Below are 19,610 nucleotides of genomic sequence, written 5' to 3'. Positions count from 1 at the left end.
CTTTGTGCCACGGTTCTTTTTCAAGGGTTTTGGTTGAACCGGGTGCAGTTAGTTTTATTTTTTTGGAGTAGGAACCAATGTACTATGAATTGAATTGAAGCAATATCTCGTGACTTTATTATGCCTCGAGAATAGAAAGTACTCTGGTTGTGACGCTTAGGCTCAGTTTTTGACTCTAGTATAAGTACCTTAAATCGTATAATCTTAAATTTGCTTAACTGCTTTGACTAGAGTATCATGATAAAACCAATCTTGAGTAAGTTATGTGCCATGTGTGTGTGAGGTTTATGTGTATTCTGTATATTGCAGTTGATGTCTAGAACTTGCCCCGTGTGTTTGCAAAGCGAAATTGTAGTCTTGTTCGGTCTGGGAAGTGATATAGGCATTTCTTCATTGAGCCAGATATATATAGTTTATCCGCCTAAATGTTATGTTACGTAGTTAACCCCTTTGAGCATGTAATCCTGTTTCTTTGGCAACCACATTACAAGCCTTATCCCTTTGTTTGAATTAACCATTTATTTGAACCTTTTTGCCTCTCATGAACACTTGAATTATTATGAATTATGTAAAAGTTAAAGTGTGGGGTGGTGGTTCAGCTTTTGAGTGGATCAAATAAAATAAGGAGAAAGGGGCACTGTTCTGAAGGAAAAAAAATATAACTAAAGGCCACTTGAATTGAAAAAAAATGATAATAATGATAAAAAAATTGTATTGTATGAAAAAATATTTTTTGGTGGCGATGACTATTGATGTAATTGTGCTTAAAGAAGTATGGGGTAATATACACTGATGTGAAGGTGGAGTTTTGGTTTGACATAAGTATGGACTTGAGTGTTAAGGTATATGTATTAAAGTGCTTAGGGGGCGTAGTCACTCATATCCAAATGTATCCTACCCGACCCTCAACCTACATTACAATCAATTAAAGTCCTACTTGATCCTAGACTGAATGAACTCGATTAGTAGAATAATACACTACGATCAAGTCTATGGCGCATCTTTTGTGGAATATGAATGTTATTTCTGAGAATGAGTGAATTATTCCTATCTTGAGTTCCTACGTTCATAAAATTTATTGTGTGTGGAACTAATCTCTTTTGTTGTGTGACAGCACGTAATTCATGATGGAAAGGTAATGTCATTGACCTTTATGTTAGAGTAAGTGAGTGAGTTGTGAATAATACATGGTACTTGTGAGTCAAATCTTGAGTGGAAGATGTTACACCTTTGTGCTTAGTATATTTTAAAGATTCTTGGTGTGAAGAATTAGGAGAATTGCTTAAAAAGGTCGTGCCTATAAAGTGTAGTTTGATTGCTCGAGGACGAGCAACGTTTAAGTATTGGGTAGTGATGTGTGGCTATAATTATATATTTTTAGTACATTACATGCTCTATATTTAGGTGCTTTAATGCTAAACTATACTATATTTGTGTTTAATTGAGTTATTTTATGTGTAGGTACATTGGAGATGAAATTGTGAGCAAAACGAATACTTTGGAAGAAAAAGTGTAAACGAAGCAATAAGTTGGCGAGGCGAGCTTTGTAGCTCGCGTTAGAGCATGTGAGGCAAGGCATTTTTCTCGCCACAGAGCAGGCGCCGCAAGAGATATCGCGAGATGAGGCTTGCTAGAGAGTTGGCGTCGCGAGGCCTAAGGCGAGCTGGAGTGCGCGTTGGAGCTGGCGCCGCACGGTCTATAGCGAGGGCGTTACAGATTTTAAAAGCCTATTTCATCTCCTTGTTGGGTTTGGACTTGGGCTATTTCGTTTAGGTTTTTTCCCTTCATATATAAATAGTCATCAACCACCATTTTGAGGGAGTTCGGCGACCAGAAGCAAGAATAACACGTGTAACAACTTTTGGGAGAAAGAATCATCGAGTTCTACATTCCTTCATCTTTTCTTTGTAATTTGATTATCCAAAATACTTGAAAAATTGTTACTACGAATATGAGTAGCTAAACTTCTAATATAGAGTTTGATGGAACCTATTGAAGGATGATTTCTCCATTGCATTTAATATAAATTCGTCATTTACTTTTCTCCACTTGTTCAACTATATTATTATTGTTGTTGGTTGAAGGGCCCTCAATTGACTGTGCCTATTTAGTGTGTACTGCTCGAGAGAGAGAGAGTATGCATTTAGGTAGTTATTGAATAACACCGCTCCTAATGTATTTGAGAGATCAATACAGAGGGTTTAAAGGTGGGATTAGAGATAACGAAACCTTGGTGTGATCATAGTGAGCGGTAAATTAGTGTCTGCGACTGCTAGCGTAATTCGAGAGAATACGTCTAGTAAATTGTGGTAGTTGCTCGAGAGAGAGCTACACACTCAAAGTACTCACGATTGGTAGAGAATACTTGGGTGAATTTATAGGAACCGTAGCGGGGAAGATTCCGATAATAGGGGAAATCAAAACCCTAGACCTTTCTAATATTGTCTACAATATTTGCTTTGTTACTAGTAAAATTACAGCTTTTTAATTACCTTGCTTTTAGTTAATAAACAATCAATTCATTGTTCTATATTTCTGAAAGTTGATTATTTGGATTCTTACGAAACTAGTGGTTATGATTAATAGGTTAATTTCCTGTGGAATTCGACTCCAGACTTGTAAACTGAATTATATTTACAACGACCGCTAGACCTCTTAGGAAACATAGTTGGGCGTGCTCACTCCTTAACTTAATTTTGACTACGGTTCAAAGTTATCCTCAAGTTTGAGCTTTGTTAGAGGTCACGGGAAAATATAAAACGTTTTCCTAATGATATGAGTAATATTAAATTAAATGTCTAACGAGGACAAAATTACTCGATTTCGAATAGCACTGACACAAATTTACTGCTTTCCCTATAAGTAATTAGTTAATTGATCTTTTTGTTATGTTTAGACGTTGAATTGAACATACATTATATTTACACCAAATCATGTTAATTTATTATAGTTACGTAATTTAGTGAGGTAAAAATATATATTAATTAACCATCACTAAGTGCAAAAAATATATTTGCAAACATATAATATATATTTATTAATTTGGTGTCAATATTGGACGCATATAATTTTTTTTAAACAGCCATACTCAAGAGCAGTTTGAGTAAAAGAAGAATGTTAGGTGGTATCAGACATGGTCAGAAAAAAGACAAAATTGATGACAAATTCGATGATGATTTAATTCACAATAATATAATGTTTTTTTGAAAGCAGCCAATCTAATCATTTGACAACGAATTAGTGCTGAATAAATTGCATGTTTCTTCTGAAAGGGATTTGAATAGTTAATTTAATTTGTTGTGTGTTTTTTGTATACTTTTAATCTGCTGCACCTCGACCTTAAAATAATTTAATTTCTATTCACTAAAAGTAAAATTTAGTTTTTATATTATCAGTCTCATTTTTATATCACGAGTTCGAGCCGTGGAAATAATTTCTTGTAAAAATGTAGGGTAAGAACGTGTACGATAGACCCTATGATCCGGCCCTTCGCTAGACACCGCGCATAACGGGAGCTTAGTGCACCGAACCGCTCTTTTTATTCATGCCACGGCAACTATTACATCATGTTTTTATCTCGAATCATATAGATATATACATATAAACAACAACACTTCAAATGCACCTTCACTCGAACACATTTAACCGTTACTTTTTCTTAGTAAAGTATTATAACTAATTAATTGAAAATTAGATATAGTCCCAACGAGCAATACTCTCACAATCCCATTGTTGGTTGAATATCCTCCTATTCCTACTTTGTACTCTATGATATTCTAGAACTTTTCTAACTCAATGACCAACAATTAGATTATAAAAAAGGAAAAAAATGTTTAATTTTGTTTTACTGAATTAAGGATTTAACTTGTTTTATTTGAGTGAAAGTGGCCACAAGCCACTTGGTATACAAAACTTGTATTAGTTGATCATGGTAGTTAATTTTGATCACATTTTCGAGAAATGGTGACGAAGATATATATCACCTACATTACTATACATAAACCTAGAACTATCAGTGTAATTTATAGGTTACATATTCGAGTTGTAGACGAATTAATTAGCAACCATTAATGTTTGTATTAGGGTATATAGTAGAATGTCTACATCACACCTCTTGGGGTGCGGTTTTTTTCAAGACCCTGTATGAACGCGGATACCTTTTCCTTTTTATAAACTTGAAACTACCTACTTCTTATTTAATTATTTCATATTAAATATTCATGAACACTATAATCCACCCTTCTGCTGAAAAATGTCAAAAAGGTCTCTAGATGACTTCTTTTCCATTACTTGCCGTGTTGCTTGAAGCTCTCTCTTTGGATAATAATATCAAGAAATACTTTGACCTTGTGATTTAAAACTAATTATATTGGAACATAATTATATATATATTTTCCATGCAGTTATAAAAGCCATTACTATACTTGCTCGATATCTCAAAAACTTCTCCTAAGTATTATCTTTCATTTTTCCTAATTTTTCTTTTCTTTATTAAAAATAAGTATGGGAAGGTATCCTTGTTGCAAATTAGATGATAATGATTTGAAGAAAGGGCCATGGACAGAAGATGAAGATGAGAAATTGATTGATTATATAAAGAAATATGGTCACACAAATTGGCAATTAATTCCAAGAAAAGCAGGTTTAAAAAGATGTGGAAAGAGTTGCAGATTAAGGTGGAATAATTATCTTAGGCCTGATATTAAGAGAGGAGGATTTTCACATGAAGAAGAAGAAATTATCATTAATCTCCATTCTGTTCTTGGAAATAAGTAAGTGTCACAATACTCTTCTTTCTTCCTATCTGAAATCCAATTCCAAATAAATAAATAAATAAATAAATAAATAAATAATCTCACTTATTATGAATAGTTACGTGTAGATTATAATTATCTTTTAAATAATATGATGGTGTATAAAAATATTTACTCGATAATATTAAAATTTTTCAACAAAGAGATATTTTTATTAGATTTATTTAATTTTTGAAGGGCAAATCCATCTCCCATACCTGTAGTGTACTAGTATAGTCTACGGTAGTAAAATCAGAAATTTTACAAAGGGTGTATAAGGTTTAATAAATATATTTATAGAAAGTAATTTTAACCTATATACATAATATAATTTTCTATATACGCAGTATAATTTTTTGATGAATGGTGTTCAATTGAATACCCTTCACTGTATGTGGCTATGCCACTGATAGTCTAGTATTCCTATTCTTAGAGTTCTGTTACTACCTGCTGTTTCGTTTGCTTAGGCTATCTTATTTTTTTGGTTGTGGCTACTGCTTCTCTCTCCCATGGCTTCTTCACTATCGTACTATCGTATCTCTTTTTCAAAATTACTGTGATTTTGCTTTCTTTGAGCCAATGGTTTATCAAAAACAATAGAGATAAGGTCTGCGTACATACTACCCTCTCCATACCTCATTTATGAGATTACATTGGATATGTCGTTGTTTGTTGTTGTAAGGGCAAATCTATCGAATAGTTTCATATTTTGGAAAAAATATATGGATTTTTCATGTTATTACTACTGATTATGAACAATTACCCGCACATTATAGTTATCTTTTAGATGATACGACGATGTAATCGAAATTTACACCATCATTATGTAGTGTTAAACTCTAATTTGAAAATTTGTGGTTATTATTTGTAGGTGGTCAAGAATTGCAGCTCATCTTCCAGGAAGAACTGATAATGAAATCAAGAACTTCTATAACACACATTTAAAGAAAAAGCTTCTCAAATTAGGAATTGACCCCAACACACACAAACCAATATCTGATCTTAATTCCCTTCTAAAATTTTCTAATCAATTTAGCTCTAACTCCAACCATTTTGTTTCTTTAGCATCTACCCTTAGATTACAAGCACATTTTACTTTACTAGCCAAAATCCAACAACTTATAAACTCAAACTTATTTTCATCAATTCAAGGCAATATTTTAAGCAATCCAAATCCTCTATTATTTCATGAGAGCCTTAAATATGAGAGTGGTCAACCCCAATTCTTGGATTCCTCTCTAGAAAATTTCACTACAACAATTCCTTGTTTGGATAATACTAATTCACTTTCCAATGATTATTCTTATATTTCAAATTCTTCGGAAGTCCCGTCTGGGACATCTGATAAAATTGAAATGATACAAAGAAGATTAGCACAATCGTTCCTGTGCAATGATGACATGCAGAAATCGAGAAATAGTTCAAATAACTTTGAATTATGTCAAGCAAATGAATTGAATTCAAATGAAAATCAAGTTGAAGGAGTACTTGCAAGAGCTTCTACTCAAGGAAATTGCAACTTTAATCAAAATTTTATTCCCACATTTTCGGAATTAGATGATATTGCTGCATGGGAAATACCTCAGGATGATGAAGAAATTAATACCTTTTGGAATACTATTTTTCAATGATTTTCTTATCATGTCTAGACATCCCTAAATGTTTTGATATTTTAACTTCCTTTTTTTTCCCTTCTGTACAATGTTGTTAAAAATTCTTTTTTTTTTTCGTTTGTGTGGAGAGTATTATTTTGATCTGTAATTGTTGGAAACCTATCCATCAATATTATGTTGCCATGTATATACGTCTATGTTGGAACTGTTTTATTGGCTATTTTCATCTCATTTTCCCTAAATATTTGTAAAAATAAAGTGGAACTAATATTCATTGACGGTGTAAATAATTTTTACAACTTTCAGGTTACCTTACCTATTGTAACAAGTAGCTTGCCTTATTTCAGATCCCACTTTGTATGGAGGGTTACATGCAGATATATTTTGGATTTCTTAAGATTGATGTATACAAGTTAAACTCTTTTTATTCCTTATTCATGTAAATGACTATCATGAGGCTACTTTATTTATTGTAACATGTAATTTGCCTTAATTATTTCACTACAGATCCTACTTTTTATTGAGGGGTTACATGTATATATCTTTTAATTTGGGTTACCTAATAGTGTAAAAATTTTCACAAGGTTAGTGTATACAAATTAAACTCTTTTTATTCCTTATTCGTGTAAATGATGGATACTTAATAAGTTGGAAATAAAAAGAGAGTAGGGCTTGACTTTGTTGCTGCCGATGATACATACCAGGACCTTAATTCCCTTAATGGCGGAGCCAAAATTTGAAGTATATGAATTATGAATTTCCCGTCAAATATATTGCTAATTTTAGTTATTGAGTTTGCATTGAATATTTATTTTTAATGAATTTCCTAATACAAATACAAAATTTAATTTTGTCCGAACCTATACTTAATATTGTAGCTCCACCCTTGAACTAAATAAATTAAACTATATAAAGTCAGCACTGTCCCTTTCTTTCTTGAATCTGCAGTAGTAACTTGTTTGAAGCAACAACTGACTGATTATAATTTCCTTTACCTTTGGCCATCTATAGGATTTCGTCTTGTTTTAGTTTAATCTCGTTTGTTCATTATTATTATTATTTTTATTTTTTTTTTATTTTTTTGCCGTGGTTTCCGGGCGATCGCTTTGCGAACCCAACTAGCTGTACCCATCGGGTCCCGCTGTTTCAAGGCAGGTCCACCACGGTTAGTTCCACGGGGCCCTGGAGACGCGGCCGGTTTGTAATGCCTCCAGTGGCCCTGCTGGGGCTCGAACCGGCGACCTAAAGGACTTTGTCCTCAAGCCTTTACCAGTCGAGCTACCCCTCAGGGTTGTTCATTATTTGATCTCTTATTCTTTGGAGCAGTTAATTTGTGATGACCTTTTGGGTTATCACTTATTTTAGAAATAAATTTTGCATTCGGAGGCCTTAAAAACCTCTTTCTGTCTCACCTCGATTTGCGTGCACAGTCCGATAGCGTAGCTGGAAAGCCATTATATGAAAATCTGTGAAAAATGATGAATTTTGCCTTTAAAATGAGTTTAAGTTGACTTCGGTCAACATTTTGGGTAAACGAACCCGGACCCGTGATTTGATGGTCCCGGAGGGTCCGTAGAAAAATATGGGACTTCGGTGTATGCCCGAAATTGAATTCCGAAGTCCGAAGTCCGAAGCCCGAGAAATGAATTTTTGAAAGAAATTATTTTGCTGAATTAATTATGAAATAAAGAAAAGAATTTATGTTTGAAACCATTGGTATCGAGCCCGTATTTTGGTTTCGGAGCCCGGTACAGGTCTTATATATGATTTGAGTTAAGCCTGTGAAATTTTGTCAGAAACGAACTTGAAATGACGTGAATCAGACCTTATTTGAGAAAATTAGAAAATTTGATGTTCTTGAGTGATTTCATAATTTTTGATGCTAAATTCATAGTTGTTGATGTTGTTATGGTGATTTGAATGAACGAGCAAGTCCGTATGAAGTTTTTAGGTTGGTGTACATGTTTGATTTGGAGCCCCGAGGGCTCGGGTAAATTTTGGATAGGCCACAGAGTGGAATTTGGACTTAGAATATTGCAGATTTTAGCTGGTGTATTGCAGGCCTGCAGCTCACACATGCGAGCAATGTGCCGTAAATGCGAGAAGTGGCCTGGGCTGCCTTATTCGCAAATGTGAAGTAACTGTCGCAAATGCGACGGCAGTATCGCAAATGCTAAGAGGCCTGGATTCCTCAGGGTTCGCACATGTTCGCAAATGCGAAAGTAGCAGACTTTTGGGTTTACAATTGCGAACCCTGTTCGCAATTGCGACATCTGCAACCTGCAATTTTATAACTTAGCCGAAAATCTTTCATTTTTCACATTCTTTCAAAACCAAAACACTCTTGAGCGATTTTTCAAAGACAACTTCTCTTCCAAACCGATTGTAAGTCATTTCTAACTCGCTTTCTTCAATTTTTAACATCTTTTCACATGATTTCAACTCAAAATCAAAGGTTTTTATAGGGGAAATTGGATGTTTTGGGTAAAACCTAGGTTTTTCAAATTTTGGGGATTTGGACCTCTATTTGAGGTCCGATTTCAAAATAAATTATATATTTGGGTTCGTGGGGGAATGGGTAATCGGGTTTTGGTTCGAACCTCGGGTTTTAACCATGTGGGCTGGGGCCATTTTTTGACTTTTTGGGGAAAACTTTAGGAAACTTATTTTCATGCATTAGAACTTATTCATTTAGCATTTAATTAAGTAATTAAGTAACTTGTGGCTAGATACGAGCGAATTGGTGGTGGAATCAAGAAGTAAAGCGATAATTGATACTTGAATTGTGTTCGTGGTATCGAGGTAAGTGTTTGGTCTAACCTTGGCTTGAAGGATTACGAGTGTGTCCTATTTGCTATGTGTTATTTATTTAGTACGACGTATAGGCATGGTGACGATTATTTATACATTGGTGTCAAGCATGCCTGTGAGTCTTAAATTGAAATTGTTGTGTTCTTAATAAGTACTACGAATGCCTAAGTTGTTGATTTTCTGTGTTGGGCAAGAATTATGGTTATTCTCATGGAAGTTGCTTATGGTTGAGTACTGGTACTAGTCGAGGTTTCTTGTGAAGTTAAATGTTGGAACAAGTTTGGTTATAGCTGACTCCCTTGCCGAGACGTATTTACTTGTATAGTCGATTCCCTTGCCGGGATAGTGTTATTTTCTTATTATTCCCTTGCTGAGACTCTTTTAGTGATTGGTGTTGAATTGTATATAATGATATGGATCGGGTTGCGCGACGCAACAATATTATATTTGGATCGGGTTGCGCGACGCAACAATATTATATTTGGATCGGGTTGCACGCCGCAACAATATTATATTTGGATCGGGTTGCACGCCACAACAATGTTATATTTGGATCAGGTTGCACGCCGCAACAATATTATATTTGGATCGAGTTGCACGTGGCAACAGTGATAAATGATATGGATCGGGTTGCACGCCGCAACAATGTTTTCATGATTTGGGACGGGTTGCGCGCCACAACAATAATGATAGAAGTGGTTATTGACTGGCTACGATTTTCCTTATTCTTTCTGCTGCAAGTTTTAAATTGTTCCTTAAGCTTTTCTCTTGAGTTACTGTTGGTAAATGATCTTCCCCCTCCCCCTCCCCCTCCCCCGCACAACATGTTTCCCCCTCCCATCCTTAATTGCATATTTCTGTGTTGTTTTCCTCTGTATATTATATAACTGCATAGGTTTATTTGGTAGTCTAGTCCTAGCCTTGTCACTACTTCACCGAAGTTAGGTTAGGTACTTACCAATACATGAGGTCGGTTGTGCTGATACTACACTCTGCACTGTGTGCAGATCCCGGAGCAGCATCATTCAGATTTTAGCTTGGGTGGCTGCCTTCAGTCCAGTTGGAGATTCCGAGGTAGTCCTGCAGGCGTCCGCAGGCCCTGACGCCTCCCTCTGTCCTTTCATCTTGTTTCATATACTTATTTCAGAAATATTGTATTAGTTATCTTTCAGACCTTGTTTATAGTAAATTCTAGACTGTCTATGAAGCGTGACACCAGTTCTGAGTAGATTTTGCTTAAGATGTTGTATTGGGTATTTATTCTAATGGTTTGTCATTTCTTCCGTTTGCTTTAAATTTTCGTTGTTTACAACTGTTGACCCACACTTGTTAAAGAATTAAAAAATGAAAAAAAGAAGTAATTTGTGCGAACGGTCGGCTTGCCTAGCTTTCACTATTAGGCGCTATCACGACTCCCGAGGATGGAAATTCCGGGTCGTGACATAATTAATAGCTTCATACTTGACGTAAAAGCAATTCATGCAACTTATACATCTTTTTATTCTAATCATATTATTATTTATTTTATCCTTATTTAATGAGATAATTTATAGTCATACAAATATTTATAGCTTGTTTAGATCATAAGTTTCAAATACATTTTTTAAATTTTGTACACACTCAAATAACGCTTCATAAATTGGTCACTCAGCTTTATCTACTGTAACAATAAATCCATAAAATTATTTACATTAAAGTAACTAAAACTTATTCAGTATAAAGGTAAAATCACTAAACTTTACCATTATAACAGAAAAATAACAAAGTCATTACTTTTTATCATATTAAACTACTAACTGAAACGTTATCTATTATAATAATAATAATGTCACTAAGCTTTACCCACAACAACAACAAATCCAGTGTAATATCACATATGGAATTTGGGAAAGATAGTATATAAAGAAGCTGTTTTCGATAGACCCTCGACTCAGGAAATGTTGGGTGTGCGAACAAAGTCTCACATTGATAGCTAAAAAGATTGGGAGCCTACATATAAAGTATAGAGATATCTTAATAGCATGAGACCTTTTGGGGAAAACCATGCGGGTTTGATCCAAAGCGGACAATATCACAACATGTTAAGAGTGTCTTTGGACCAGTTTAGCCCAACAGGAAAGAACAAAGATAAAAACGGTAAAAAGCTCTAGGAAGAATAAAAAGAAAGGAATAACAAGAAACAACAACACCAATAAGCCATTCACAAAACCGAAGCAAAAGAAACAAGTAATAACAGAAATATAAGAATAAGACAATACAAGACTAACACTAAGTAGTGCACTAAAGCTATTGGTACGAACAAGGCAATCACTCGGCCGCCTAACCTTCTATCCTAATCCTCGACCTCCACACCTTCCTATATATCAAGGGTCATGTCATCGGTAAGCTGGAACATCGCCATGCCTTGCCTAATTACCTCTCCCCGACACGTCTTTGGCCAATATAATCAGAAACCTTATGCCTCCGGGATGAACACATAGGGTTCATCATCATTCATGAGTTCTTTCCAGGTCTCAAACATGGTAGCTGAACACATGGGGTTAGTGTTAAGGTAAGGTAAACTTGCTAATTGGTAATTAGTTGTTGAAGTTTGAGGATTAATGCTATTGAGATTAAGTATTTCAGGGATAATTAATCCACCTTAGCTTGAAAAGTCTCTGAATTATCTGGGATGAAATTATCGTTAGAATTTCCATTTGATGGCATGGAAAAATTCAAGATGCCATTCATATCATCTTGAATAGGATAATTATTTGGCATAAAAAGATTACTTGGAAATGAAGTAATATTATTGATGGTCTCTAATATAGTTTAATTTGAAACTGCAATTGTTGTAATCTTGCTAATTGAGGAAAATCAAGAAGATTGGTCCATGGATTAGTAGAATAATCCATGTTTAATGAAGGAGGAAGTTGAAGAGGATTAAATAGGCTGAAATTAGGAATTGGTTTGTGGATTTTTGGATCAATTCCTAATAGATTAAGTTTCTTACTTAGCTTAGTATTCCAATGATTCTTGATCTCATTATCAGTCCTTCCTGGAAGTTCGAAAGCTATATATTTTGGACCACCTGCAAATAATAAAAGTGAAAATATTCAATAAGCACAGTCAATTAACGCATGATCATTGAAATTTATTTCCTATAACATTCAAGTCACAAAATTATTCACGTTAAAATTAACTAAAATTTACTTAGTATAATAGTAAAATCACTAAACTTTACCGATTATGCTTGAACAAAGTAACAAAAACGTTATGTTTGTCATATTAAAGTACTAGCTGAAACTTTGTCCATTATAATGATAAAGTCACCAAGCTTTGCATAGAATAACGACAAAAACTACTAATCGAGCTGACTTTACTGATAATTATTGTACTGGATAAAGCTAAGACTTTACTGTTACAGTGGATATAGTTTGATTACTTGATTGTCACTGAGAATAGTTTTGTAACGTCATAACTCTTATAATCAGTAAATTTCAGTGATCACACGCGAAAAGTTGCGAAAATGGAATAAAAAGAAGAAGAAAATGAGTTATTGATAGAGAAAAAGTTTATATACTTGTTCCCAAGAGATGAATGGAGATTGATAATGAGATTATCTTCTTCTTGTGAGAAATTTCCACGTTTAATATCAGGTCTTAAGTAATTAATCCACCTTAATCTGCAACTTTTCCCACACCTATTATTATTATTAAGACCTGCTTTTTTTACACAAAATATTCCATTTTCCTACACCATGAATTTGCACATAATTCATTAGTATTTCATCTTCTTCTTTTGTCCATGCACCTTTATTCAAGCTTCGAATATTGTTAATTATTTATGTTATTTGCATGGGCAGGGAAGCAGCAAGGAAGCAACAGGTTTAAAAAGATTGATATATAAAAATTTTATGACCTTAAGTTGATTACGTCGAACTATACTAGTAATTAGCAACACGTACTAATCTTGTTATGATAACCTGAAAAATAAAGTAATAATTTGTTATAGTAAACTCAATTGCATTGATGGTATAAATTTTTTTAGACTACTAATGTATATAATATATAAAAAGAATGTATATTTTTAGCAGCTCTAAAAAATAATAATTGATAAATCCTTTTTATATATGTGTATTATATACAAGAATATATATATATATATATATATATATATATATATATATATATATTATACACTTTTCTACTAACGAATGCAATTAGAGAGTGTTTGGATTGACTTAAAAGTTAGTCAAACCAGCTTAAAATCACTTTTGGGCTTATTTGAGTGTTTGGATGGGCTATAAAAGTGCTTTTAAGCTACATACTTTTAAGCTAAAATACCCAAAACAAGCCGAAAGCAATAAGTTGGACAACTCCAACTTATTGTTTTTTGGCTTATAAGCTCATTATATTTGACCAAGTGATTTACCTTACTATCCCCTCTACCTATTCTAAACCCCAAAACTATCCTTCCCTTACTAATTAAAGTGTCACTTCTCATCACCATTTTCCAGTTTATTGTTGCTGCTACGTTCACCAAAATTAGTAACTTTTTTGAAGTGCTAAAAGGGAAGCCAACAATAGCTTTTTAAATAAATGTTTGATATACTCTGATATTTTGTAAATATTATTCTTTAGCTTTTTTTTGGTTCCATAACAATTAATTTTTTTTGTGTGGTTGAATCCTTCCTTTGTTTAATTGCTGAAACTGTTGGGAAAAAAATAATAATCCCACCCAGGAATAATATCCACGGCAAATAATAATAACACAAGAGAGTAACAATGACACCAAATATTTTTGCGGGGTAAAATACAATACCCGAGTGGAGATAGCTTCTTCATTCCAAGTCTTGATCTTAGTCTTTGAAAATCTTCAAACTTGAGAGCTTTTGTGAAGATAGCTGCAAGTTGATCATGAGACTTCACATATTTGAGCTTGACTTCCTTCTTGGCAATGCATTCTCTGATGAAGTGATACCTTGTATCTATATGCTTGCTTCGATCATGATACACTGGATTCTTCGCGAGTGCCTGTGCTGATTTGTTATCAATACAAATCTCTGTAGCTTCCATTCGTGGCAAATTGAGTTCCTTTAATAATCTCATTAGCCAAATAGCATGACAGGTACATGATGTTGCTGCTATATATTCGGCTTCACAAGTCGAGAGCGTAACAATGGACTGTTTCTTTGAACTCCAAGAAATAACAAAATCACCCAAGAAAAATCCAAAACCCGTTGTACTTTTTCTATCATCAATATCTCCTACATAATCACTATCACAAAATCCCACAAGGTTGAAATCATTAGAAGAAGAATAAAATAACCAAAAATCAATCGTACCTTTTAGGTAACGAAGAATTCTTCTAGTAACCTTCAAGTGAGTAAAGGTAGGAGCCTCCATGAATCGACTTACTACTCCAACTGCAAAAAGTATATCTGGCCTGGTACAATTCAAATACCTCAAACTTCCCACGAGACTTTTGAAGAATGTGAGATCCACTTTTTCTCCTTCATCAAACTTGGACAATTTTGTCCCACTTTCCATCGGTGTGTTCACGGGATTGCAATCGAGCATGTTGAATTTCTTCAATATCTCTTTTGTATAGCTTTCTTGAGAGATAAAAATTCCATCCTCCATCTGCTTCACTTCTAGGCCCAGGTAATATGACATGGGCCCTACATCTGTTATCTCAAACTCACGTGACATATCTTTCTTGAAAGCTTCAAACAAACTTGGGTTATTGCCCATGAAAATAAGATCATCAACATAAAGACAAACAAGTAAGATATCTCCATTAGTATGAACTTTAAGGTAAAAATCATATTCATGGAGACAACGAGTAAACCCATTGTCTTGAAAATACTTGTCGATGCAACTATTCCATGCTCGCGGGGTTTGCTTTAATCCATATAAAGCTTTTTTCAACCGCAACACTTTATCTTCATGGTTTTTGACCATGAAGCCCAATGGTTGTTCAACATAGACTTCTTCTTCAAGATAGCCATTCAAGAAGGCTGACTTGACATCTAGTTGATGAATCTTCCACTTCATTTGTGGCGCCAAAGAGATCAGCAAATGAATCATCTCCATGCGGGCAACATGTGCGTAGACTTCTTCATAGTCAATGCCTTGCCTTTGATTGTACCCTTTAGCCACAAGTCGTGTCTTGTATCTCTCTACATCTTCATCAACATTCTTCTTTGTCTTGTATACCCATTTCACTCCAATTGCTTGATGACCCTTGGGAAGAGTTGTTAACTCCCAAGTGTTGTTCTTCTCTATTGACTCAATCTCCTCCTCCATGGCTTGTCTCCACCTTTTATTTGTAACAGCTTTATCAAAGTTTATTGGTTCACTGTCAGGAAAGAGACAACATAAAAAATCAAAATTAGGAACTTCTTCTATGTCCTCATAGAGCTCTTGAATGCTCCTTGTCCTTTGCGGCTATTCATTTGAACCTTCTTGAGAAGAGGGAAATGCAATATTTGTTGGAGAAGGAGGTGGAGTTGTGTCCTGTACAGGTTCCACGGTCTCTGGTTCTTCTTCATCACCAAAGTATGGAAGAAAATAATATGAAGTTTCTTCCTCAGCTTCCCAATTCCATGCCAATTCTTCATTAAATTCAACATCACGACTTACCACCACCTTGCCGCTGATTGGGTTGTATAGCTTGTAGCATTTTGAACTCGTATCATAGTCAATAAACACATGCTTGACACTTCGATCGTCAAGCTTTGGTCTCCCTTGATGTGGCACATGAGCATAGGCTATGCTCCCAAAGATTCTCAGGTGCTTGACACTTGGCTTTCTTCCACTCCATGCTTCTTGAGGGGTTTGATCTCTAGCATTTCTTATTGGAGACCTGTTATTCAAATAAACTGCACAAGAAACAGCTTCGGCCCAAAATTCCTTGGGCATACTTTTAGCTTTCAACATACATCTAGCCATATTAAGAATCGTTCGATTCTTTCTCTCTGCAACACCATTTTGTTGAGGTGAATAAGGTACTGTTAGAGAGAGACGAATTCTATGAAGTTGACAGAAGTCATTAAATTCGTTTGAAGTGAATTCGCCTCCTCTATCGGACCTTAGAGCTTTAATTTCATAGTCACTTTATTTCTCCACAAGTACTTTGAAATTTTTAAAAGTAGCAAAAACTTTAAATTTTTGGTTCAAGAAATAAACCCAAGTCTTTCTACTAAAGTCATCAATGAAAAGCAGAAAGTATTTTCTTTTACCAAAAGAAGGTGGATTGATTGGTCCACACACATCAGTATGAACAAGCTGGAGCGGCTTAGTTGATATTGACATGGCCTCCTTTGGAAAACTCCTCCTTGCATGTTTTCCAAGAAGACAAGCTTCACACAATTGATTGGGATGGTTGATTGATGGTATCCCATGCACCATGTTCTTTTCTCCCATTGATTTGAGTGCTTCAAAATTCAAGTGCCCGAATCGCATGTTCCAACACCATAAATCATCTTGCACATTAGCCTTCAAACACTTTGCATCAATTATTTTAATATTCAGAGAAAACAATCTATTCTTTGTCATATGCACTTTAGCAATTAGAATTTCACTTGAATCTCTAAGCCAAATATGCATATTTTCATGTGGATGTCATATTCCTTTTCAAGAAGTTGGCCCAAGCCCAAAATATTACTTTTTAATTTTGGCACATAATAAACATCTTGAATTAATTTGTGGCTACCATCTTTACAGGAGATTAAAATTGTACCTATCCCTTCGATTTGAACCTTTGAGGTATCTCCAAAGGACACATTACCTCTCACTGTTTTATTAATCTCCACAAACTTCTCTTTGCATCCATACATATGATTGCTTGCTCCATTGTCCAAATACCACGAGCTGCAATAATCTCTGTCTTCTTCCTTGAGTGCCATCAACAACGTTGACTCATCTTCTTCTTTCTTGTCGTCAACAAGGTTAGCTTTTTCTTCAACATTGCTACGACATTTCCAAGAGTAATGGCCAAATTTTTGACAATTATAACACTCAATTTTTGATTTGTCATACCTTTGTCCATTATTTTCTTGGTAGTAGCCACGTCCTCTTCCTCCTCTTTGTCCACGACCACGACCTCTGAATGTTTGGTGGATTTTAACTTCATTGTTGAAGTTGTTACCATTACTTCTTCCTCTTCCATGACCGCCACGGCCTCGTCCTCGTCCGTTTCCTCGATAGCTTGTTTCACCTCCATAATCCTTGAAGGATGCCTGAGTTTTAAGAATTTCCTCCAATGGCACTTTTTTTCTCCTTTTGATCTTTTCTTCGTGGGCTTGTAAAGAACCTTCCAATTGCTCCACCATCATAGAGTCTAAATCTTTAGACTCCTCAATAGCACACACCACAAAATCAAATTCAGGTGTTAAAGTGCGAAGGTGTCACGACCCAATCCCCGAACCCGGTCGTGATGGCGCTTCTCGTGAAGACAAGGCCAGCCAAACCAAAACGGAACACCTCTTTTAAACAGTTAATCCTCATAAACAGTAATAACAAATAATATAATATTCATAAATTTGCGGAATTTAACGATAATAACAGTAGGAACCATCCCGACACAGCCCAAACCAAGGTGTCACAAGTCATGAGCTACTACAGAATCTGCTATAGGTCTAAAAAGCACAGAATCCGATACAACAGTCTGAAGAAAACATAAATGATAGAGGATAAGAGAGACAAGGGGTTGCGAACATTAACAACTACCTTGCCTAGCTTGGAAGGAATCAACGCTCAGGTGCGGACTCTGCTATACCTGAATCTGCACACACGGTGCAGAGAGTAATGTGAGTACTTCGACTTAGTGAGTAATAATTATAAATAATGGCTGAAAGTATGAAAACACGTAAAGGCACAAAGCAATTCCATATCAAGCAGTAAAATCACTTAAAGCAGTAAATCAGTGAAAAAATCAAATGATATTCCTTTTTAAAACAAGTAAAACAGGTAATTTAACAGGTAAATAACAAGTAGAAATCCGCCCCTCGGGCACAGTATCAATCGCTCAGCATAGTATCAGCCCCTCGGGCTCACTCTTAGTACAGTATCAGCCCCTCGGGCTTAGTATCAATCACTCGAAACAGTATCAACCCCTCGGTCTCACTCTCAGAATAGTATCAGTCCCTCGGGCTACCTCACAATCACTCATATCAGCCCCTCAGGCATAGCATTAATCACTCAGAACAATGGGTACCCGCGCTCACTGTGGGTGTGCAGACTCCGGAGGGGCTCCTTACGGCCCAAGCGCTATATCAAGCCACCTCATGGTATCATCACTCAGCATATCCTCACATCACTCAAGCCACCGCATGGCATAAATAATATCTCAGGCCCTCGGCCTCATATCACTCAGCATATCCTCACATATGGCCCTCGGCCTCTCTTAGTCCAGAAATCATCATAAGCCCCTTGGGCATTAGTAAAACAGTAGTTCTCAGCCCAAAACATGATGTAGAAATATCATTTAAGTTTCAAATCTGAGTAAAAATGGCTGAGTTTGTAAAATAGTAGATATCAATAGGACTGAGTTCAAATAATAAGTCAAGCAGTGAGGAAACAGTGATAAAACCCCCGAGGGGTTCAAATAGTTAGCACGAAACCCAAATATGGCAATCAGCCCAAAACATGATGATAACAAATGAATTTCAGTCAAATATTCGGTAAACTCATCAATCGGGAAGGACCAAGTCACAATCCCTAGTAGTGAAAGACCCCACGCTCAACATCCATTGCGTATCTTGCCTCAATATAGTACTACGATGTGCAATCCGGGGTTTCAAACCCTCAGGATATCATTTACAACCATTACTCACCTCGAACAGGCTAATTCTCTAGCTCGCGATGACTTTGCCCCTCGAATTGGCCTCCACGAATCTATCCAAAATCAGAACAAATACGTCACAATATGCTAAGGGAACAAAGCTCAAGCGAAAACATTCGAAAAAATATCAAAAATCCCGAAATTAGCAAAACTCGAGCCCCGGGCCCACGTCTCTGAATCGGGTAAAATTTACATTTTCAGAATCCTAATACCCTCACGAGTCTAACCATACCAAAATTATCCAATTCCGGTACCATTTGGTCCTTCAAATCATCATTTTACATTTTTGAAAGGTTTCACAACTTTCTTCCCAAATTCCATCTCAAATCATGAATTAAATGATGAATTCAGTGATAGATTCATGTATTCTAGCCAAATCTGAGTTAAAATCACTTACCCCAATGAATTTCTTGAAAAACCTTCGAAAAATCGCCAAAATCCGAGCTCTCTAGGTTAAAATATTAAATAAAACCCAAAACCTCGTATTTATAGGTACCCCTCAGATTTCAGCTATCGCGGGCCGCACCAAATTGACCGCGGTCCGCACAAGCCAGTGCGGTCCGCG

The 19,610-nt window shown here is 35.5% G+C and overlaps 1 protein-coding gene and 1 non-coding gene across 2 annotated transcripts; both read left to right on the top strand.

Annotated features, from left to right (window-relative positions):
• The first annotated feature begins 4,443 nt into the window (after nucleotides 1–4,443).
• Nucleotides 4,444–6,710, top strand: LOC107787627 (transcription factor MYB41-like). The gene is made up of 2 exons (XM_016609221.2): nucleotides 4,444–4,772; nucleotides 5,665–6,710. The coding sequence occupies exons 1-2, from the start codon at nucleotides 4,504–4,506 to the stop codon at nucleotides 6,422–6,424; spliced, it is 1,029 nt and encodes a 342-aa protein (XP_016464707.1). The 5' UTR covers nucleotides 4,444–4,503; the 3' UTR covers nucleotides 6,425–6,710.
• On the top strand, nucleotides 6,119–6,224 carry LOC142181419 (U6 spliceosomal RNA). The gene has a single exon (XR_012710072.1). It is a non-coding gene; the product is annotated as a U6 spliceosomal RNA (small nuclear RNA).
• Nucleotides 6,711–19,610: the final 12,900 nt, after the last annotated feature.

The sequence above is a fragment of the Nicotiana tabacum genome, chromosome 5, assembly GCF_000715075.1.
Source record: "Nicotiana tabacum cultivar K326 chromosome 5, ASM71507v2, whole genome shotgun sequence".
NCBI lineage: Eukaryota > Viridiplantae > Streptophyta > Magnoliopsida > Solanales > Solanaceae > Nicotiana > Nicotiana tabacum.
Note: the sequence above shows the minus strand (reverse complement) of the source record. Positions and strands in the feature narration are given on the sequence as shown.

What these genes read in the sequence shown, in the direction of transcription:
- LOC107787627 (XM_016609221.2), top strand. Translation starts at nt 4,504, where the DNA reads ATGGGAAGGTATCCTTGTTGCAAATTAGATGATAATGATTTGAAGAAA. An exon ending in CATTCTGTTCTTGGAAATAA is followed by an intron (nt 4,773 to 5,664) that starts GTAAGTGTCACA and finishes TATTATTTGTAG; the next exon opens with GTGGTCAAGAATTGCAGCTC.